At 42.7% G+C, this 23,591-nt stretch overlaps 1 protein-coding gene across 5 annotated transcripts in view; it reads right to left on the bottom strand.

Annotated features, from left to right (window-relative positions):
- Positions 1–23,591, bottom strand: part of FBXL20 (F-box and leucine rich repeat protein 20) — a 157,134-nt gene that overhangs the window by 86,116 nt on the left and 47,427 nt on the right. For 4 of the 5 annotated variants that reach the window (XM_023204273.2, XM_023204276.2, XM_023204274.1 and 1 more), the window contains exon 2: positions 5,837–5,898. In XM_023204273.2, coding sequence (XP_023060041.1) covers positions 5,837–5,898 — 62 coding nt within the window. Of the gene's footprint in view, positions 1–5,836; positions 5,899–20,445; positions 20,612–23,591 lie in introns of those variants that run through there. The other variant, XM_023204275.2, reaches the window with a different exon arrangement.

Consider the following 23,591-nt stretch of genomic DNA (forward strand, 5'->3'; position numbering starts at 1 on the left):
ATAAATAGAACAGATAGGAAAGCTCTGCCTTAGAGTAGAATTTCAATTAATGAAAGTAGAAGGCTGGGGGCGGTGGCTCACACCTGTAATCCCAGCAATTTGGGAGGCCAAGGTGGACAGATCACTCAAGGTCAGGAGTTTGAGACCAGCCTGGCCAACATGGTGAAACCCCATCTCTACTAAAAATACAAAAATTAGCCGGGTGTGGTGGCACACACCTGTAATCCCAGCTACTCGGGAGGCTGAGGCAGGACAATCACTTGAACCTGGGAGGCGGGGGTTGCAGTGAGCAGAAATTGCACCATTGCATTCCAGCCTGGGCAACAGTGTGAGACACTGCCTCAAAAAAAAAAAAGAAAGTAGAAAGAATTGGGCAGACAGAAACCACCACAGTAGCAAACTCCACAATGTTAACCTTCATATAACATCATGGATGTTAAAAATAATAAACAAAAAAATGTAACAATGTATAATGTAGTCTCAATGTAGCTCTAGTCATAGTAAATTTATTCATTACAAAGAAGAACATAATTCTGCAGTGGATAAGCTGAAAGATACCACCTTAACTAAGTGACCAAAGTTAGTATCACCAGTAACAAGCATAATTGACATCATGTACCTCTTGTTGACACATGGACAAGGGTATACTACCATTTCTACAGTATACTTGTCAAACTGCATAACTTGAATTTAATTACGAGAAAACAAGAGTAAACATCAGACAAAGCTAAATTCAGGATATTCTATTTTAAAACTGACTAATATTCTTTAAAATTATCAAGGCTGGGTACAATGGTTCATGCCTATAATTCCAGTACTTTGGGAGGCTGAGGTGGACAGATCACTCAAGGTCAGGAGTTTGAGCCCAGCCTGGCCAACATGGTGAATCCCATCTCTACCAAAAAATACAAAAACTAGCCAAGTGTGGTGGTGCACACCTGTAGCCCTAGCTACTCAGGAGGCCGAGGCAGGAGAATCCCTTGAACCTAGGAGGCGGAGGTTACAGTGAGCCAAGATCATGCCACTGCACTCCAACCTGGGAGACAGTGAGACCCTGTCTCAAAAAAACAAAAAGACTAGCCTGGGCAACACAGTGAGACACCATCTGCCCCATCTGTATAAAAAAAAAAAAGAAAATTAGCCAGGCCAGAATTTACGAGTAGCCTGAGTAACACAGCGATACCCCATCTCTACGAAAATTTAAAAATTAGGCAGGTGTGGTGGCATGTACCTGTAGTCCCAGCTACTTGGGAGGCTGAAATGGGAGGGTCACTTCAGGCTGAGAGGTCAAGGCTGCAGTGAGCTGTGTTTGCACCACTGCAGTCCAGCTTGAGTGACAGAAGGAGACTTTTCTGTATTCAGCAGGAAATCCTGCTGTATTTCCTGCTTCTGTGTTGAAGCTGTGGATAAAATCCTGTTCTTAGAAGAGCAAGGAGGCATAACAATTTAATGTAATGTGTAATCCTGGACTGAATCCTGTGCCAAAAAAAGAATACTACCGTACAGTTGAAGAATTTGAATAAGGTTGGTAGATTAGTTCACAGAACTGGTTTTTTTTTTTTTTTTTTTTTTTGAGTCTTGCTCTGTTACCAGACTGGAGTGCAGTCGCACGTCATCTTGGTTCACTGCAACCTCCACCTGCTGGGTTCGATTCCTCTGTCTCAGCCTCCTGAGTAGCTGGAACTACAGGTGCATACCACCACGCTTGGCTAATTTTTTTTTTTGTATTTTAGTAGAGACGGGGTTTCACTACGTTGGCCAGGATGGTCTTGATCTCCTGACCTTGTGATCTGCCTGTCCCAGCTTCCCAAAGTGCTGGGATTACAGGCATGAGTCACTGTGACTGGCTTTTTTTTTTTGAAATGCAGTCTCACTTTGTCGCCCAGGCTGAAGCGCAATGGCACTCACTGCAACCTCTGCCGCCCTGGGTTCAAGCGATTCTCCTGCCTCAGCCTCCCAAGTAGCTGGGATCACAAGTACCCGTTGCCACCATGCCCAGCTAATTTCTGGGGTCTTTGTTTGTTTGTTTGTTTGAGATGGAGTCTCGCTCTGTTGTCAAACTGGAGTGCAGTGGTGTGATCTTGGCTCACTGCAACCTCTGCCTCCCGGGTTCAAGCGATTCTCCTGCCTCAGCCTCCTGAGTGGCTGGGATTACAGGCACGTGCCACCATGCCTGGCTAATTTTTGTATTTTTAGTAGAGATGGGGTTTCACCATGTTGGCCAGGCTGGTCTCAATCTCCTGACCGTGTGATCTGCCCACCTCAGCCTCCCAAAGTACTGGAATTTTAAGTGTGAGCCACTGTGCCCGTCCAACAGAAATTAGCATGTTTCAATGCTAATTTCCTTTTTTTTTTTTTCATGTCATAAGTTTATTGACAAACATATCTAGTATGCCATATGAGTTAGAGTTTGATCCATTTCCAGGGGCTACATCTCTTAAAATGCTTTTCATATCTGTTAAATGGATGAACTGAAACATCCTTATGATTTAAGCAATTAGTGTCTTACTAGAAGAAGGGTGTAGCAAATGCTGATCTAAAGTACAAATACATCACATCTTAGCTAGTAACGCCCACTTGGTTTCCACTGAAAATGGCAAATTCTTCCCAGGACCCTCCTCATAGTGGCTCCTACGGACCACAGAGGTTGTGAACCTCGGATGCTCTGGCCCAACATAGCGCTGCTGGAAGCTCTGAGAAAGGCGCAGAGACCAAAGACGGATGAAATGGCAGCACCTCACCAAGATCTTGTTTTCACGACCTCGTTCCCCCGTGCTCAAGGACCGAAAGGAAAGACGGGAAATCTCACTGTTAATTTCCTGATTTTGATAACTGATATTGTTGAGATGTAAGATGTTAATTGAGAAAGCTGAAGTATAAATTCTCTGTCCTATTTTTAGAACTGTTTAAGTATGACACTATTTCAAAATGAAAACTTAAAAATAAGAACATCTAAAAAAAAAGATACAGAAAAGCCTACTGAAAAGTCAGTTTTTCTTATCTTCCTACTGCCCAGTTATCTTTCCCAGAGGCATCTACTGTTCCAGTCATAAAAACCACCTATTTTAAAGTAATTTTGAACCATTACTTAAACTTTTAAAGATATATTAAACTCAATGAACTTTTTAAAATTACAAATACGCCAAAGTGAATTTATTAAAATTTATGCCGACCAATTGTTTTCTATCTAGTAAATGTCAAAGATATCAAAAAAGCCTCTGTGCTATTTGGCTTTAATTGTTTAAACAAAGTTTTGCTTTTTTTTTTTTTTTTTTTTTTTTTTTTGTAACATGGCAAGGTTTCATCATGGGTTTTGAACAAAATTTCAAAATTTCAACCAACTATTTTACATACTTAAACCAATGTTTTGTATACTTAAATACATTCATAAGTATTAAGTGTTTTGTGGTGTCAAATCTGTTTCCTTCCTTTCCAGGATATTAATTTCACTTGGCGTCCAATTGAGGAAGGATTTGTTTCCAACATTAAGTTCAGAATTGGTTGTTTGGATTTCAAGTTCCCCATAGAAATTATATAATAAATGGTAGTTAGATTCCCTGATTAGCTTAGAAAGGAACCAATTTAACCTATAATGTATATAAGAATTATTCCAGGCCGGGCGCGGTGGCTCAAGCCTGTAATCCCAGCACTTTGGGAGGCCGAGACGGGCGGATCACGAGGTCAGGAGATCGAGACCATCCTGGCTAACACGGTGAAACCCCGTCTCTACTAAAAACTACAAAAAAACACTAGCCGGGCGAGGTGGGGGCGCCTGTAGTCCCAGCTACCCGGGAGGCTAAGGCAGGAGAATGGCGTGAACCCGGGAGGCGGAGCTTGCCGTGAGCTGAGATCCGGCCACAGCACTCCAGCCTGGGCGACAGAGCGAGACTCCGTCTCAAAAAAAAAAAAAAAAAAAAAAGAATTATTCCAATATAACACATATGAATTCAAATCAAGCTCTCAATGATAAAAATGTTGCTATAGATAAAATATCTCCAATGTTCCAACTTGAGAAAACAGGCACATATCTTCTTTCAGATGAGAGGCAGAGGTCATGCTGGAAAATCGTTACATAACTCTACATTGTAGTCCACGTTGAAGACTGAAGAGCACAGGCAGAATTAAGGAGAGAAGGTTCATATGTGACTGTGTGTTCATATGGTACCTACAGGACTGTTTACATATGTTCATATACCCCTCCCATATACTTCCTCACTCCATCACTATTAGGCTTGGACATGTGACTCGCTTCAGGCAACGGAATATAAGTAATGTAATATTATATATATTATATATAATTTATATTACAATATAAACGTAAGCTGTATCAAAAATCACTTAGGTGACCTGGCTTGGTATGTTGTGCACCTGTCCTCAGTCTTGAAGGAAAAAACCACTGAGATTTATGACTTGTTTGTGATAGCAAAGTCTGGTTGATTTAGAAGTCTCTCCTCATCTAACTTCACTTGTAATGTCATCTGTGTGGTAACTGTGCACCTTATAGCTGATCAATATGTACTAGAGTGAGGTTAGAAATGATGACAAAAGCTAGAAAGAGCACGAGTAGGCAATGCTGCAGTCTAAAGAATTTCAGAAAATGTTATCTATAGTACCCTCATCTCTTTGATGGATTTATTTAATTAAAAGGCTTCCTACTGCTCCCCACTCCTATCCTGCAATTTGGTCTTTGCATGGTAGTCAGACTAATTATTTAAAAACAGAAACCAGTTTATGTATTTATGTTATACCCCTGTCTAATCATGAGGGGTTTTGTAGGCCATGGTATGGAATTTCGAGTTTCACAGTGAAAGCGAAAAACTCTAGAAGTAATAAAAACTAAAAATGTAAACCATAACACAGTAAGGCCAGTTACTAGACTCAAATAATTTTCCTAAATCTTAGTGAACCTTAAGTGAGCTACTGTAGGCCGGGTACAGTGGCTCAAGTCTGTAATCCCAGCACCCCGAGAGGCCGATGTGGGAGGACTGCTTGAGCCCAGCAGTTCAAGACTATCCTGGGCAACACAGTGAGATCACCTCTCTCTACAGAAAATTGAAAAAAAAAAAAGAAAAAGTTAGAGCCAGGCGTGGTGGCTCACGCCTGTAATCCCAGCACTTTTGGGAGGCTGAGGCAGGTAGATCACAAGGTCAGGAGATCGAGACCATCCTAGCTAACACGGTGAAACCCTGTCTCTACTAAAAAATACAAAAAACTTAGCCGGGCATGGTGGCAGGTGCCTGCAGTCCCAGCTACTCAGGAGGCTGAGGCAGGACAATGCCGTGAACCCAGGAGGCAGAGCTTGCAGTGAGCTGAGATTGCACCACTGCACTCCAGCCTGGGTGACAGAGTGAGACTCCGTCTCAAAAAAAAAAAAAAAAAAAGTCAGACATGGTGACATGTGCCTGTAGTCCCAGCTACTCAGGAGGCTGAGGTCGGAGGACTGCTTGAGCCTGGGAGGTCGAGGCTGCACTAAGTGCAGTAAGCCATGATTGTGCCACTGCACTCCAGCCTGGGTGACAGAGCAAGACCCTGTCTTAAAACCAAACAAACAAAAAACCTATGTTACTGTACATACAAGAATAAAGAAAAGGGAAAATATGTACATCAAATCATATAATTAGTACAAGTTGGAACAGAAAAAGTTGGTACTAAATTTTGAAATATCTTGATTGACATCTAAAAAATGTAGAGTAAGATTGTTCAAAACTATCAAATTTAAAAATTCAGATACAGATACTATACATATATGAAAATTAGCAAAACATTAAAAAAAATTTAAACAGACAAATATGACATACACACAAAAAAACACCATAAAATTAGTATTCAGACTCACCGTAACAGGAGTTCTTTGGGAAGTTTTTTATTGATTACAGCTTCATCACTATTTGAGAACATCTGCAAAAACAAAATCACAGTGTCAAGTGTTACTTAATATTTTATTACAGAATGTTCAACTCAATAGTTTAGAGGCAATGCTCTCAGGAAAGAAGTAAAAAAAATATAGTGTGTATCATAAACCAAAGTCATAATTTTGGAGACTCTTTAAGATGAAAAAGATCTTTGAGGCATTTAATTCATTCCCTGTCTCCAAAGAAAAAAAAACCAATAGCAGTCAGGATACATTATGTACCAGATACTGTTTCAGGTGTTTTCACACATTAGTGGTTTTAATCTTCATACCATCCCTATTATCTTCACTTTACAGATAGGAAGCTTAGTTACCAAAGGTCTACTGCTCAGAGGCCGGGCGCAGCAACTCACATCTGTAATTCCAGCACTTTCAGAGGCTGAGGCAGGCGCACTGCTTGAGCTGAGGAGTTTAAGATCAGCCTAGGCAACATGGCGAAACTTGTTTTTTTTTTTTTTTTTTTTTTTTTTTTGAGACAAGAGTCTTGCTCTGTTGCCCAGTCTGGAGTGCAGTGGCATGATCTCAGCTCACTGCAACCTCCACTTCCCAGGTTCAAGTGACTCTCCTGCCTCAGTCTCCTGAGTAGCTGGGGTTACAGGTGTGTGCCACCATGCCTGGCTACTTTTTGTTTGTTTTTGAGACTGAGTCTCACTCTGTCACCCAGGCTGGAGTGCAGTGGTGTGATCTCGGCTCACCGCAACCTCTGCCGCCTGGGTTCAAGCGATTCTCCTGCCTCAGCCTCCCAAGTAGCTGAGATTACAGGTGCCTGCCACGGCACCCAGCTAATTTTTGTATTTTTAATACAGACGGGGGTTTCACCAACTTGGTCAGGCTGGTCTTGAACTCCTGACCTCGTGATCCACCTGCCTTGGCCTCCCAAAGTGCTGGCATTGCAGGCAAGAGCCACCGTACCCAGCCAACATGTCCAAACTCCATCTCTACCAAGAAACACAAAAAATTAACCACGCATAGTGGTGTACGTCTGTGGTCCTAGCTACGTGGGAGGCTGAGGTGGGAGGATTGCCTGAATCAGAGAAGTGGAGGTTGCAGTGTGCCGAGATCACACCACTGCATTCCAGCCTCAGCGAGAGAGTGAGAACTCCTCTCCCAAAAAAAAAAAAAAAAAGTTTACTGTTCAGCTCACATCACTATGGAGTGACTATTTTAATATGCCATTAAGAGAGGGTGACTCCCCAAACTGGGCTCACATTTATTTGTTCAAGGAGATGTTCAGAAATCTGGAATAGAAACTATTCTCTTTTGGCCGGGCACAGCGGCTCACACTTGTAATCCCAGAACTCTGGCAGGCTGAGATGGGTGGATCACCCAAGGTGAGGAGTTCGAGACCAGCCTGGCCAACATGGCGAAACCCCGTCTCTACTAAAAATACAAAAAAAATTACCCGGGTGTGGTGGCACACGTTTGTAGTACCAGCTGCTCGGGAGACTGAGGCATGAGAATCACTTGAACCTCAGGCTGCAGAGCTTGAAGTGAGCCAAGATGGCGCCCCTACACTCCAGCCTGGGTGACAGAGCAAGACTCCATCTCAATAAAAATAAAAGTTAAAAAAGGAAAATATTCTCTTTCATGTTTATATATTATGCAGAAAACCAATAGTGCTTCATAACTGCCACCATAGCATTCTTCATGCACTCAAGTGATCATTTAACAAAATAATCAAATTACTCACAATGGGTACTTTTAATGAGAGCCACCATTTTTGCCACAAAGGAGATCATGACTATAAGCTTGTCTAGTAAGCTATATAAAAAATCAAATACCATACACAATCAAAAGCCCAGTAAAAATGGCACATATACATGTGACCAAAGCTGAGAGAAATATGTTCCATTGCTGCTATTAAGTATTGCAGAAATTCCTCTTAAGGTCATGCAATAAACATTACTGAATATCCTACCAGGCACTTTTCTAGACAATGGGATAAAAAGAAAATAAGACACTATCTCTGTCCTTAAGGAGCTCTTGCACTACAATGAAGAAAACAAAAGCAAGCAAATAATTTACTAATTACTATAAGATAGATGACAAGAGATATAAGAGAGAACAAAGAATGGCACAATGAATTCTACCTGGATGTGTATCTAATTTGAGTCTTAAAGAAGGCCAGAAATTAGCTGGGAAAATAGAATGGAGTCACACATGAAGATTCTGGTATCTCAAGGAGATTCAAAGTAGAAGTAACGAAGAGAAAGCAGATATGGTAGGGAAGTCACAGATAAAATGCACTGCTCCTCAATCTCATTTAAAGAATAATTTTACTACTAATTTTTTTTTTGAGACAGAGTTTTACTCTGTTGCCCAAGCTGGAGTGCAGTGGCGCAATCTCAGCTCACTGCAACCTCCACCTCCCAGGTTCAAGCAATTCTCCTGCCTCAGCCTCCTGAGTAGCTGGGATTATGGGCACCTGCCACCACACCTGGTTAATTTTTGTATTTTTAGTAGAGACGAGGTTTCACCATGTTGGCCAGGTTGGTTTCAAACTCCTGAGCTCAATGGATCCTCCCACCTCAGTGTCCCAAAGTGCTAGGATTACAGGTGTGAGCCACCGCGCCTGGCATAAGTATTTTCTAATGATTACAATAACCTACGTCCCAGATAAATGGAAAGCTCTGTGAGGGCAGGAAGCATGCCTGTTATGTCTGCCATATTTTCAGGGTTGTGCACAGAGCCTGACACATGGTAGGAAATCAATAAATCTACCTCTGGGCAACATGGCGAAATCCTCTCTCTACAAAAACACAAAAATTAACCAGGCATTGGCTGGAAGTGGTAGCTTATGCCTGCAAGCCCAGCACTTTGGGAGGCCAAGGTGGGAGGATGGCTGGAGCTCAGGAGTTCAAGACCAGCCTGGGCAATATAGTGAGATGTCATCTTGAAAAAAGATGTAAAAAGATTTATAAATAACAAATCAATCAGATGTGATGGTATACACCTGTAGTCCCAGCTACTTGGGGGGCGCTGAGGTGGGAGGATCACTTGAGCCCAGGAAGTCAAGGATGCAGTGGAGCATGTTCACACCACTGCACTCCAGACTGGGCGACAGAGTGAGATCCTGTCTCAGAATATAATAATAATAATAATAATAATAATAAGTTTATTAAATGGATGGTGGGACTACACCATGAAGGAAACCTGTATACAGGTTAGAAATGTGAAACACCACCATAGGGAAGAGAATCCTAAAGACACTGAACTCTGGACTAGTAGCAAGGAAATAAAATTAGGAATCCATTAAAATTATGGTCCAAGTAAAAGATGATACAGGTCTCTGTAAGATTAACAAGGACAGTGAAATGAAAAGAAACTGGAACAAAGATTGTTAAAAAAGCAACAACACTTCGTAACAAAAAGTTCAATCATTTAGCAGGTTTCAGTGCAACAGACAGACTACTAGAAATGCTAATGACTGACAATTATGTATTTTTCATTATACTTTAAGTTACAGGGTACATGTGCACAATGTGCAGGTCTGTTACATATGTATACATGTGCCATGTTGGTGTGCTGCACCCGTTAACTCGTTACCTCGTCATTTACATTAGGTATATCTCCTAACGCTATCCCTCCCCCCTCCCCACATCCCCTGACAGGCCCCGGTGTGTGATGTTCCCCACCCTGTGTCCAAGTGTTCTCATTGTTCAATTCCCACCTATGAGTAAGAACATGCGGTGTTTGGTTTTCTGTCCTTGTGATAGTTTGCTCAGAATGATGGTTTCCAGCTTCAAACATATGTGTGTATGTGTCCTTATAGCAGCATGATTTATAATCCTTTGAGTATATGATCAGTAATGGGATGGCTGGATCAAATGGTATTTCTAGTTCTAGATCCTTGAGGAATCACCACACTGTCTTCCACAATGGTTGAACTGTTTACAGTCCCATCAACAGTGTAAAAGTGTTCCTATTTCTCCACATCCTCTCCAGCATCTGTTGTTTCCTGACTTTTTAATGATAGCCATTCTAACTGGTGTGAGATGGTATCTCATTGTGGTTTTGATTTGCATTTCTCTGATGGCCAGTGATGATGAGCATTTTTTCATGTGTCTGTTGGCTGCATAAATGTCTTCTTTTGAGAAGTGTCTGTTCATATCCTTTGCCCACTTTTTGATGGGTTTTTTTTTCTTGTAAATTTGTTTAAGTTCTTTGTAGATTCTGGATATTAGCCCTTTGTCAGATGAGTAGATTGTAAAAATTTTCTCCCATTCTGTAGGTTGCCTGTTCACTCTGATGGTAGTTTCTTTTGCTGTGCAGAAGCTCTTTAATTAGATTCCATTGGTCAATTTTGGCTTTTGTTGCCATTGCTTTTGGTGTTTTAGTCATGAAGTCCTTGCCCATGCCTATGTCCTGAATGGTACTGCCTAGGTTTTATTCTAGGGTTTTTATGGTTTTAGGTCTAGCATTTAAGTCTTTAATCCATCTTGAATCAATTTTTGAATAAGGTGTAAGGAAGGGATCCAGTTTCAGCTTTCTACATATGGCTAGCCAGTTTTCCCAGCCCATTAAATAGGGAATCCTTTCCCCATTTCTTGATTTTGTCAGGTTTGACAATTACATTTTTTAGGAAAAAAAAAACAAAAACAAAAAAAACACCAATCCCTCCTCAGAAGACAGTCTTTCAAAACTAAACCATTACATTTCTCTCTAAACAAGGTTGGGTTCGTCTTTTTTATTTTTTATTTCTTGGTAGAGAGAGAGTCTCACAGGGCACATGTTCTCAGGATCTCCTGAGGGCTGTGTCACACACATACAAAAGATGGCGTCTCGGCCCAGCGCAGTGTCTCGGCCAAGTGCAGTGGCTCACACCTGTAATCCCAGCACTTTGGGAGTCCAAGGCAGGTGGGATCACGAGGTCAAGAGATCGAGACCATCCTGGTCAACATGGTGAAAGCTAGTCTCTACTAAAAACACAAAAATTAGCTGGGAATGGTGACACACACCTGTAGTCCCAGCTACTCGGGAGACTGAGGCAGGAGAATCCCTTGAACCTGGGAGTGGAGGCTGCAGTGAGCCGAGATCATGCCACTGCACTCCAGCCTGGCGACAGAGCGAGACTCCGTCTCAAAAAAAAAAAAAAAAAAAAAGATGGAGTCTCACTATGTTGACCAGGCTGGTCTGAAACTCCTGGCCTCAAGTGATCTTCCTGCCTCAGCCTCCCAAAGTGTTGGGATTACATAAGTGAGCCACTGTGGCCAGTCAGGTTCTTCTAATGTTCTTAAATAACATGGTTTCGAAGATACTGTATCGCTATGGTCATTATTCTCCGGGTGCACTCATAGACACTAATATGCAAAGTTGTAATGTGTTTACATGTTTTTATTTTTGAGACAAGGTCTCACTCTGTTGCCCAGGTTGGAGTACAGTGGTCCTATCACAGATGACTGCAGCCTTGACCTCCGGACTCAAACAATGCTCCCCCTTCTGCCTCCTGAGTAGCTAGGACTACAGAAATGTGCTACGCTTAATTTTTGTATTTATTGTAGAGATGGGATCTCACTATGTTGCCTAAGCTAGTCTTCAACACCAGAGCTCAACAGATCCTCCTGCCTCAGCCTCTCGAATTGCTGGGATTAGGCTGGGCACGGCATTTCATGCCTGTAATCCCAGCACTTTAAAGGAGGCTGAGGCCGGCAGATCACTTGAGGTCATGAGTTTGAAACATCCTGGCCAACATGATGAAACCTCATCTCTACTAAAAATACAAAAATTAGCCAGGCATGGTGGTGGGCGCCTATAATCCCAGATACTTGGGAGGCTGAAGCAGGAGAATCATTTGAACCCGGGAGATGGAGGTTGCAGTGAGTTGAGATCAGGCCACTGCACTCCAGCCTGGGGAACACAGCGAGACTCTGTCTCAAAAAAAAAAAAAAAAAGGCTGGGATTACAGGTGCAAGCCACCATGCCTGGTCAGAATTTTCCATAGTGGTGTCACGTCAGCACTCAAAATCTTTCAGATTTTGGGCTCAGCCAGGTGACTCGTGCCTATAATCCCTGCACCTTGGGAGGTTGAGGCAGGAGGATAGCTTGTGTCCAAGAGGTCAAGGATGCATCAAGCAGTGGTTGCACAACTGCTCCAGCCTGGACAAAACAGTGAGACCCCACCTCTGGAAAAAAAAAGAAAAGAAAATTCCCTATCTAACCTCTTGTGATAAGTCACAGTCAAGATGCAGTCAAGGCCAGGCATAGTGGCTCACGCCTCTAATCCCAGCACTTTGGGAGGCCAAGGCAGGCAGATCACGAGGTCAGGAGATCGAGACCATCCTGGCTAACACAGTGAAACCCCGTCTCTACTAAAAATACAAAAAATTAGCTGGGCATGGTGGCTAGCGCCTTAGTCCCAGCTACTCAGGAGGCTGAGGCAGGAGAATGGCGTGAACTCGAGAGGCGGAGCTTGTAGTGAGCTGAGATTGCACCACTGCACTCCAGCCTGGGTGACAGAGCAAGACTCCGTCTCAAAAAAAAAAAAAAAAAAAAAAAGATGCAGTCAAAACTTTGTTTCATGCACAAAAAATTATTTTAAATATTCTATCAAACGCTCAATCTACTAGGACTATGTCCAACCCAAATCCACAAAAAGTAAAACTTAATCATTTTAATTTTAGAAAACAAAGTATTAAATGCCACATCTCACCTAATAAGGCACTATGTTCACTTGAGTATACATAATAATGGAAAATAAAAAAAAGTTATATGTTGTTCACACGACTTCTACAATTTCACATATAAAACAAAGGAGCATCAGGCATGGTAGCTCACACCTGTAACTTTGGGAGGACAAGGTGGGCAGATCAACTGAGGCCGGGAGTTCGAGACCAGCTGACCAACATGGAGACACCCCATCTCTACTAAAAATACAAAATTAGTGGGGCGTGGTGGTGCATGCCTGTAATCCCAGCTACTTGGGAGGCAGAGACAGGAGAATCACTTGAACCTGGGAGGCAGAGGTTGCAGTGAGCGGAGATCGCGCCATGGGCAACAGAGCTAGACTCCTTCTCGAAAACTCCAGCCTGGGCAACAGAGCTAGACTCCTTCTCGAAAACAAAAACAAAAAAAGAAGCAAAAAAAAAAAAAAATCACAGCAGCTAATTTCCTCCCTTGCTTTGGTCTATATAAACTGAGAATGCTGCTGCCTCTGTAGGAGCATTAAAGTGAAGGGAAAAAGAAACAGCACCCTGGAACCATTTGGGAAATGCCATTATGTGTAAGACATCTGTCCGGATTGATATTTCCCTCCCCTTTCTTCTGCACATAAATATCCTAACTCCAGGTTTGTAAGAAAGAACCAGATTAGTGGTTAAGAAGGGATGGTCCCCTGAGCATGAGTATCAGCATCAACCCGGAACTTAAAGAATTGAAAATTCTCAGGATTTTCCCTACACCTGTAGAATCAAAGACTGGGGGTAGGTGGACAGGACAGAAAGTGGGGCAATCTCTATTTTAACAAGACCTCTATGTGATACCGATATACCCTAAAGTTTAAGAACCAATAGATCAGATGAAGTAGATTCAGGATCTCAGGAGAAAATAACACATAATCAGAATATTATCACTTGAAGTGACACAGCAATAGACATTAGAAAATAATCCTAAAGCCAGGCACAGTGGCTCACACCTGTCATCCCAGCACTTTGGGAGGCCGAGGTGGGCAGATCACATGAGGTCAGGAGTTCGAGACCAGCCTAGCTAACATAGTGAAACCCTGTCTCTACTAAAAATACAAAAAATTAGCAGGACATGGTGGTGCACGCCTGTAATCCCAGCTACTCAGGAAGCTGAGGCAGGAGAATTGTTCGAACCCGGGAGGCGGAGGTTGCAGTAAGCTGAGATCACGCCATTGCACTCCAGCCTGGACAATAAGAGAGAAACTCTATCTCACAAAATAATAATAATAACAATAATAATCCTAAAGTAGACACAATAACACTAGATGTTTTCTAGGAAACCCAAATGGTTTCTGCTCCCGTTCATGCTATTGTTTATAAAACAAATATTTCACAAAAGCAAGAGAATATGTGTTTTACATATTTTACTATTTTATATTTCAGTTGAATCCAAACTCTAGGTTTCTCATTCAAAAATATAAAAGGAGTCAAAACAATTTAGATCAAGGCTATAACAAATTACAACAATCTTGTGAAGGATTTTCAATATAACAGTTGTAGAGGAAATAATTACTCAAATGTTTAACATTCTTAGGTGTAATCTGGTTTTATATTAACACGGGATACATCATGATATATTTCTGTAATCTATCTATAAACAATCACAAGGAAGCAATCAGCGGAAAAACATGGGAGTAACTAGATTCTTCTCCTCTTATTGTTTCAAAGGACAATATCACCTAAACATGCAAGCAGACACTGCAATAGCCATGACTTCTAGGGGTAGAATGTTCTTAAATATATTGGTTTTCAGATTTCTAGGGGTAGAATGTTCTTAAATATATTGGTTTTTAAAAAGCGAAGCAACTTGGTTTGTATACAATAATATACTGTTGATTTGTATAAAATTATAATTGTTTTTCTATAACTTACATAGCTGAGGAAACAACTATGAAGCCACTTGTTCCAATTTAGAATTATTATATCATCTAATAGAATTACTGAATATTAACAGCTTGTGTGTGTGTGTGCTGCATGCACACTATTATTTTTGCCATTCCTATCAGTTTTTAAATCTCAGTTTGACGTATTTGAGGGATCTGTTTACTAACATAATACATTTAATTTAAGTGCTTAGTAAATAAACAGGACCCAAGAAACCACTTCAGGAGGCTCTAAAACCAGCGGTTGGATGGAAAAGGGCCGACAGGTGACAGGTTGAACAAAGAAACTAGGAAAGAGCCAGGCGCAGTGGTGTGTGCCAGTAGTCCAGCTACTTGGTAGGCTGAAGGGGAGTATCACTTGATCCCAGGAGTTCAAGTCCGGCCTGGGCAAGATAACAAGACCCCATGTCTGAAAAAATACATTAAAAAAACAATAGGAAAGAAATGGTTAAGCACAGTGGCTCACATCTGTAATCCCAGCACTTTCGGAGGCTGAGGCAGGCGGATCACTTGAGCTCAGGAGCTGACCAGACTGGCCAACATGGTGAAACTCCGTCTCTACTAAAAAATACGAAAATCAGCCGGGTGTGGTAGCGTGCACCTGTAGTCCCAACTACTTGGGAGGCTGAGGCATGAGAATCGCTTGAACCCAGGAGGCGGAGGTTGCAGTGAGCCGAGATCGCGCCACTGAGCTCCAGCCTGGGCAACAGAATGAAACTGTCTCAAACAAAAAAAAAAAAAAAAGGAAAGAAAGAAATACTTGTTCAACAGTGACCCCTACTGCTTAAATTAAATCTACCAAGTACTAAAGTAGATTTAAGTTAAATCTACCAAGTATAAGATCTGATCTATAATTATTCAAGCTTTATAGATTATATACAGAATTCCCAATTTTTAGCCAGCACATGGCTGTGTGGAAAGACTATTCCCCTTGCAGCTAGGCATGATTCAGTAACTAAGTCTTGACCAGCAGGTTGTAAGAAAAAGTGCTATGTACAATTTCAAGAGAGCACTTAAAGAGAGAGGGTATGTCCTTTTTCTTTCTCCCTTTCTCAATTCTGCTGCTTAGAATAGGATTAGGATGCCTGGAACTCCATCTTGTATCATGAAGTTGAAGGCCACAGTTTCAAAGACAAGCAGAAAACTACAAAAAGTCTGCAGATGATTGCAGGGATACCATGCCAACAAAAACTGTCTACATCTGGACTTCATGAGAGAAAATAAACATAAATATTTAAGCCACTTTTAATTTGGGTCTCTGACATATGCAGCTAAACTTACTAATACACAGGCAGCTAAACTTATTAAAATATATGCAGCTAAACTTACTAAATCCCCCCTTATCAGTAGTTTTCCTTTCTACAGTCCATGGTCAGCCACAGTCTGAAAACAGGTTAAAGAGATATTCACACAACTTTATTACAGTATAGTGTTACAATTGTTCTATTTTATTATTTTTGTTAATCTCTTACTGTGCCTAATTTATAAAGCATACCTTATCATAGGTATATAAGTATAGAAAAAAATCATAGTATATATAGGGTTCTATACTACAGGCAATTTTAGGCTTCCACCGGGGGTCTTGGAACATATTCCCCATGGATAAGGGAGACTACCATACTTTTTTTATTTTTTTATTTTTTTGAGACAGAGTCTCGCTCTGTCACCAGGCTGGAGTGCAGTGGCGCGATTTCGGCTCACTGCAACCTCCGCCTCCCAGGTTCAAGCGATTATCCTGCCTCAGCCTCCCAAGTAGCTGGGATTACAGACAAGTGCCACCACGCCCGGCTAAATTTCGTAGTTTTAGTAGACACAGGATTTCATCATGTTGGCCAGGATGGTCTCGATCTCTTGACCTCATGATCCACCCGCCTCGGCCTCCCAAAGTGCTGGGGTTACAAGTGTGAGCCACTGTGCCCCGCCTATTTTTATCTTAAAAATGTTTCATTTTTCAAGATGAAGAGTTCTGAAGATTTCTTGTACAACACTGTGAATGTACTTAACACTACTGAACTGTATAATGCACATTTAAAAACAGTTAAGATGGTAAATATTATGTTACATGTATTTTACCACAGAAATTTTAAAGGCACAAGTATTTTCGCATTCTAGCATCTGTGAAATCAGGATCCATCTTACAATTAAAAATCAAAAGCATCTGTGTATAAAATAATGTTGCAGTTTATAATTCACGGCATCTTTTATTTAATGATATATAGTGAAGTCTAACCAACAGGGGGAAAACAAATAAGATAGCACCTGAGGACCATTTGCTTCTCCTCAAACAAGCTCTTGTTTTTTCGTTCATGCTATTTTCTTTAGAGTACCTGTGCAATGAAACCTGCCTACTCCATCAATACAAAGAGATTAATGTCCACTATACTTACTACCCATTCCATAATGTCTTTCTCAATCTCGTTAACCGGATGTGACTGTTCCTTCTCCTATGAAACCTCAAAGCATCCCAAAGCTCAGAATACCAGTCCTACGTTGGTGTTACCAGACTGCAAGCTCTGAGAGGAAAGGGACCTTGTCTGTTTTGTCACCACAATATAGTCAGCAACCCACACAGTGCCTAGGAATCGCTGAATCAATAAATGTCATTTATATGTCAGGAATCTGGAAGTACTCTAATCCCTCCCCTCTTTTTGACTGTAAATTCCCAGCAGCCTTTTGTGGCTTTTTCACGATGTATCTCTATAGCAGACTGCCTTGCAAAAAAAAATGCAATAAAAATACTTAATACATTGACTGTTACCCAATCAGCAAATACGATATAAATGATAGCACAACAGACAGGCTGAATTATACTACAACAAATGAAATAACAATTAAAATATCTGAAAAAACAAAACTTTGGAGATCCAGATTATAGCCCATTTATTTCAATGGATGTTCACCACATAAAATGTCTTGGTTTTTTTGTTTGTTTTTGAGACAGAGTTTTGCTCTTGTTGTCCAGGCTAGAGTGCAATGGCACAATCTCAGCTCACTAGAACCTCTGCCTCCCTGGTTAAAGTGATTCTTCTGCCTCAGCCTCCCAAGTAGCTGGGATTACAGGAATGCGCCACCATGCCCAGCTAATTTTTTATTTTTAGGAGAGGCGGAGTTTCACCATGTTGGTCAGGCTGGTCTCTAACTCCTGACCTCAAGTGATTCACCTGCCTCAGCCTCCCAAAGTGCAGGGATTACAGGGGTGAGCCACCAAGCCCGGCCTAAAATTTCTTGTTTAAAAAACACTGTGGCCAGGCGTGGTGGCTCACGCCTGTAATCCCAGCACTTTGGGAGACTGAGGTAGGTGGACTGTTTGAATCCCTAAGTTTGAGATCAGCCTCCCAAACTGCTGAGATTGCAGGCATGAGCCACCACACCTGGCCTTCTTCATATATTTTGAATAGCCCTTTATATAAATGATTTGATTATTTGATTTGCAAATACTTTCTTCCATGTCACCCAGACTGTGTTTCCTACTTCTTTTTTTGTTTTTTGTTTTTTGTTTTTTTTGAGACGGAGTCTTGCTCTGCCACCCAGGCTGGAGTGCAGTGGCCGGATCTCAGCTTACTGCAAGCTCCGCCTCCCGGGTTCACGCCATTCTCCTGCCTCAGCCTCCCAAGTAGCTGGGACTACAGGCGCCCACCACCTCGCCCAGCTAGTTGTTTGTATTTTTTAGTAGAGACGGGGTTTCACTGTGTTAGCCAGGATGGTCTCGATCTCCTGACCTCGTGATCCGCCCGTCTCGGCCTCCCAAAGTGCTGGGATTACAGGCTTGAGCCACCGCGCCCGGCCTGTGTTCCCTACTTCTTAATGGTGTCTTTTGACACACTAATGTTTTCAATTTTGATAAAGTGCAATTTTTTTTCTTGATGTGTCATGCTTTTGATGTCATATACAAGAACTCCTGGGCCAGGTACGGTGGCTCACACCTGTACTCCCAGCACTTTGGGAGGCCAAGGTGGGGGGGGGGGGTAGATCACCTGAGGTCAGGAGTTCGAGACCAGCCTGGCCACATGGTGGAACTCCGCCTCTACTAAAAATACAAAAATTAGCCGGGCGTGGTGGCAGCCGCCTATAATCCCAGCTACTCGGGAGGCTGAGGCAGGAGAATCGATTGAACCCAGGAGGCAGAGGTTGCAGTGAGCTGAGATCACGCCATTGCACTCCAGCCTGGGGTACAAGAGCGAGACTTTGTCTCCAAAAAAAAAAAAAAAAAAAACCAAAAAAAAAAAACTCCTCTGCCTTTGCCTAATCCAATTTCATAAAAGTTTTCTCCTATATTTTAAAAGTTTTGGCCAGGTGGGGTGGCTCACGCCTATAATCCCAGCACTTTGGGAGGCCAAGGCGGGCGGATCACAAGGTCAGGAGTTCAAGACCAGCCTGGCCAACATGGTGAAACCCTGTCTCTACTAAAAATACAAAAATTAGCCAGGCGTGGTGGCACGCGCTTGTAATCCCCGGCTACTTGGTAGGCTGAGGCAGAAGAATCATTTGAATCCAGGAGGCAGAGGTTGCAGTGAGCTGAGATCGTGCCACTGCACTCCAGCCTACTCCAACATGGGCGACAGAGCAAGACTCCATCTCAAAAAAAGAAAAAAAAATGTTTTATGGTTTTAGTTTATACACTTAAGTCTAAGATTCATTTTGAGTTAATTATTGTATGTGGTATGAGGTGAGAGCACAACTTAATCTGGTCTGCATGTAGATAATGCAATTGTTTCACCACCATTTGTTTTGTTTTGAGACAGGGTTTCACTCTGTCACTGAGGCTGGAGTATAGTGGCACGATCATGGCTCACTGCAGCCTCGACTTCTTGGGCTCAAATGATCATCCCAACTCAGCCCCCTACAAGTGGCTGGGACTACAGGTACATGTCACCATACTCAGCTATCTTGTCTATATTTTATGGAGAAGGGGTTTCGTCGTGTTGCTTAGGATAGTCTTGAACTTCTGGACTCAAGCAATCTGTCTGCCTTGACCTCCCAGGCAGCTAGGATTACAGGCATGAGCCCCTGCACTCGGCCTACATTTGTGTTTGTTTTGAGACAGGGTATCACTCTGTCACCCAGGGTGGAGTGCAGTAGTGCAATCACCTCTTACTGCAGCCTTGACCTCCCAGGCTCAAACAGTTCTCCCACCTTGGCCTCCCACAGTGCTGGGATTACAGGCATGAGCTATTGCACCTAGTCCCATTTGAAACAGTCTTTAAAGCAAATGGGGCTGGGTGCGATGGCTCATGCCGGTAATCCCAGCACTTTGGGAGGCCAATGCAGGTGGATCATCGAGGTTGGGAGTTCGAGACCAGCCTGATCAACATGGAGAAATCCATCTCTACTAAAAATACAAAATTAGCCGGGCGTGATGCTGCATGCCTGTAATCCCGGCTACTAGGGAGGCTGAGGCAGGAGAATCACTTGAACCCGGGAGGAGGAGGTTGTGGTGAGCCGAGTTCATGCCACTACACTCCAACAAGAGTGAAACTCTGTCTCAAAAAAAAAAAATTTTTTTTTTTGCCCAACTGAATTGCTTTAGTACCTTAATCAAATATCACTTGACCATAAATGTCGGCATTATTTCTAGACTCTCAATACTGTTCCATTAATCTATACATATATCTTTATGTCAACAATTCACTGTCACTGTTAGACATGTCTCTCATTCTATATGCTTTCTCTGTCTCATATCTTTTGTTCTTCTGTTCCTTTTATATTGCCTTCTTATATCTTAAACAGTTTTATAATTATCGTCTTATGCGAAACCCCCTTTTTTCTGAGACAGTGTCTTACTATGTCACCCAGGCTAGAGTGGGTTGGCACAAACATAGCTCACTACACCTCCAACTTCTGGGGCTCAAGCAAAGCTGCCTCAGTCTCCCAATGTGTTGCAATTACAGGGGTGAGTCACCACGCCCAGTTGGCAAATGCCTTTGATTCAATTAAGATAATAAAAGAAACATTTATTGTCATTCATATTTACCTCTGAAATTAACTTCTGCTCTTCTTTTTCTTCAAGTTACCATCTGGTACCATATCGTTTCAGCTTGAAGGACTTCCTTTAGTAAGGCAAGCCTGCTAACAAATTCTCTCAGTATTTGCTTATCTGGAAATGTTTTTATTTTGCCTCAACTTTTGAACAAAGTATTAGTTCAGGTTTTCCAGAGAAACAGAAACAATCACATATATATAAACTCTTCTCATATATATATATATATATATGAAGAGATTTATTATAAGAACTGGCTCACAAAAAGCTTATAGTGTAATCCAGTCAGAGTCGAAAGGCCTAAGAACCAGAGGTGGAGGTGAGGCAGTACTACCAGCGTCCAAAGGCCAGAACAGTGGCTCTGATGTCCCAGGAAAAGAGAAAATGAACGTCTCAGCTCAAGGAGAGGCAGTATTTTCCATTCCTCCACCTTTTTGTTTTTATTCAGGCCCTCAGCTGATTGGATGATGCTGGCCCACACTGGTGAGGGCGGATCTTTCTTTACTCAGTCTACTGATTTAAATACTAACCTCTTCCAGAAACACCCTAACAGACACACCCAGAAATAATGTTTTACTAGCTATCCAGGCATCCCTTAGCCTTCTCAAGATGGCATATAAGGCAGGGAGCAGTGGCTCACGCTGTAATCCTAGCACTTTGGGAGGCTGAGGTGGGTGGATCACTTGAAGTTAGGAGTTTGAGACTGTCAGGCCTCTGAGCCTAAGCTAAGCCATCATATCCCCAGTGACCTGCACGTATACATCCAGATGCCTAAAGCAACTGAAGATCCACAGAAGTGAAAATAGCTTAATTGATGACATTTCACCATTGTGATTTGTTTCTACCTCACCCTAACTGATCAATGTTCTTTATAATCTCCCCCACCCTTAAGAAGTTTCTTTGTAATTCTCCCCACCCTTGAGAATGTACTTTGTGAGATCCACCCCCTGCCCCCAAAACCTTGCTTTCAACTCCACCACCTATCCCAAAATCTGTAAGAACTCATGATAATCCCAGCACCTTTGCTGACTCCTTTTTCGGATTCAGCCCACCTGCAGGTGAAATAAACAGCCATGTTGCTCACACAAAGCCCGTTTGGTGATCTCTTCATGTGGACGCGTGAAACACTTGGTGCCGAAGACCCGGGTCAGGCAGACTCCGGGAGATCAGTCCACTGTCCTCATCCTCACTCCGTGAAGAGATCCACCTATGACCTAGGGTCCTCGGACCAACCAGTCCAAGGAACATCTCACCGATTTTAAATCGGGTAAGCGGCCTCTTTTTACTCTCTTCTCCAACCTCTCTCACTATCCCTCAACCTCTTTCTCCTTTCCATCTTGGCGCCACCCTTCAATCTCTCCCTTCTCTTAATTTCAATTCCTTTCATTTTCTGGTAGAGACAAAGGAGACACGTTTTATCCATAGACCCAAAACTCTGGCGCCAGTCACGAACTCGGGAAGGCAGCCTTACCTTGGTGTTTAATCACTGGGGGGATGCCTCTCTTGATTATTCACCCACGTTCCACTGGTGTCTCATCTCCGCGGGGACACCTGCCTTGATCATTCACCCACATTCCCTTGGTGGCAAGTCAATTGTGGGGACGCCTGCTTTGGCTGCTCACCCACGTTGCAGTCCAGGACTGCCCCCCACCCCCTTCTCTGTGTTTCTACCCTTCTCTTTAAACTTGCCTCCTTCACTATGGGCAACCTTCCACCCTCCATTCCTCCTCCTTCTCCCTTAGCCTGTGTTCTCAAGAACTTAAAACCTCTTCAGCTCTCACCTGACCTAAAATGTAAGCGTCTTATTTTCTTCTGCAATACTGCTTGGCCCCAGTACAAACTCGACGGTAGTTCCAAGTGGCCAGAGAATGGCACTTTCGATTTGTCTATTCTACAAGATCTAGATAATCTTTGTCGAAAAATGGGCAAATGGTCTGAAGTGCCTGACGTCCAGGCATTTTTTTTTTTACACATTGGTCCCTCCCTAGTCTCTGCTCCCAGTGAGATTCATCCCAAATCTTTCTTCTTTCTCTCCTGTCTGTTCCTTCAGTCTCCACCCCAAGCTCTGAGTCCTTTGAATCCTTCTTTTCTACGGACTCATCTCACCTTTCCCCTTCTCCCCAGGCTGCTCCTAGCCAGGTCAAGCCAGGTCCCAATTCTTCCTCAGCCTCTGCTCCCCCATCCTACAATCCTTCTATCATCTCCCCTCCTCACACCCGGTCTGGCTTACAGTTTCATTCTGCAACTAGCTCTCCCCTGCCTGCCCAACAATTTCCTCTTAGACAGGTGGCTGGAGCTGAAGGCGTAGTCAGGGTGCATGTGTCTTTTTCTCTAACAGACCTCTCCCAAATCAGCCAGCATTTAGGCTCCTTCTCATCAGACTCCACTAAATATATACAGGAATTCCGATATCTAACTCTGTCCTACAATTTAATCTGGAGTGACTTAAATGTCATCCTAACTTCTACCCTCTCCCCAGACAAACGGGAAAGTTTTTTCTCTAGCCCAATCTCACGCCAATAACCGCCAGCTTCATGAGCCAGACCTCCAGGAAAGCATTAGAGCAGTTCCCCAGGAAGATCCCCAATGGAACTATCAGGCAGATTCCCCAGGTATAGCTAGGCGAGATTACATGGTTTCCTGCCTAGTTGAAGCGCTTAAAAAGGCAGCTTACAAAGCTGTTAATTATGACAAACTTAAAGAAACTACCCAAGGTAAAGAACCCAGCCCCGTTCATGGCCCGCTTAGCAGCAATCCTTAGACGCTTAACCACCCTAGACCCAGAGAGGCCAGAAGGCCATCTTACTCTCAACGTGCATTTTATTATCCAATCCCCTCCCGGCATTAGAAAATGCTCCAAAAATTCGATTCCAGCTCTCAAACCCCACAACAGGACTTAACCTCACCTTCAAGGTGTACAATAAGAAACAGCCATGTTGCTCACACAAAGCCTGTTTGGTGATCTCTTCATATGGACATGTGAAACAGAGACCAGCCTGGCCAACATGGCGAAACCCTATCTCTTCTAAAAATACAAAGATTATCCGGGCGTGGTGGCGTATGCCACACCTATAATCCCAGCTACTCAGAGGCTGAGGTAGGAGAATCACTTTAACCAGGGAGGCAGAGGTTGCAGTGAG

Source organism: Piliocolobus tephrosceles, chromosome 16, assembly GCF_002776525.5.
Source record: "Piliocolobus tephrosceles isolate RC106 chromosome 16, ASM277652v3, whole genome shotgun sequence".
Lineage (NCBI taxonomy): Eukaryota > Metazoa > Chordata > Mammalia > Primates > Cercopithecidae > Piliocolobus > Piliocolobus tephrosceles.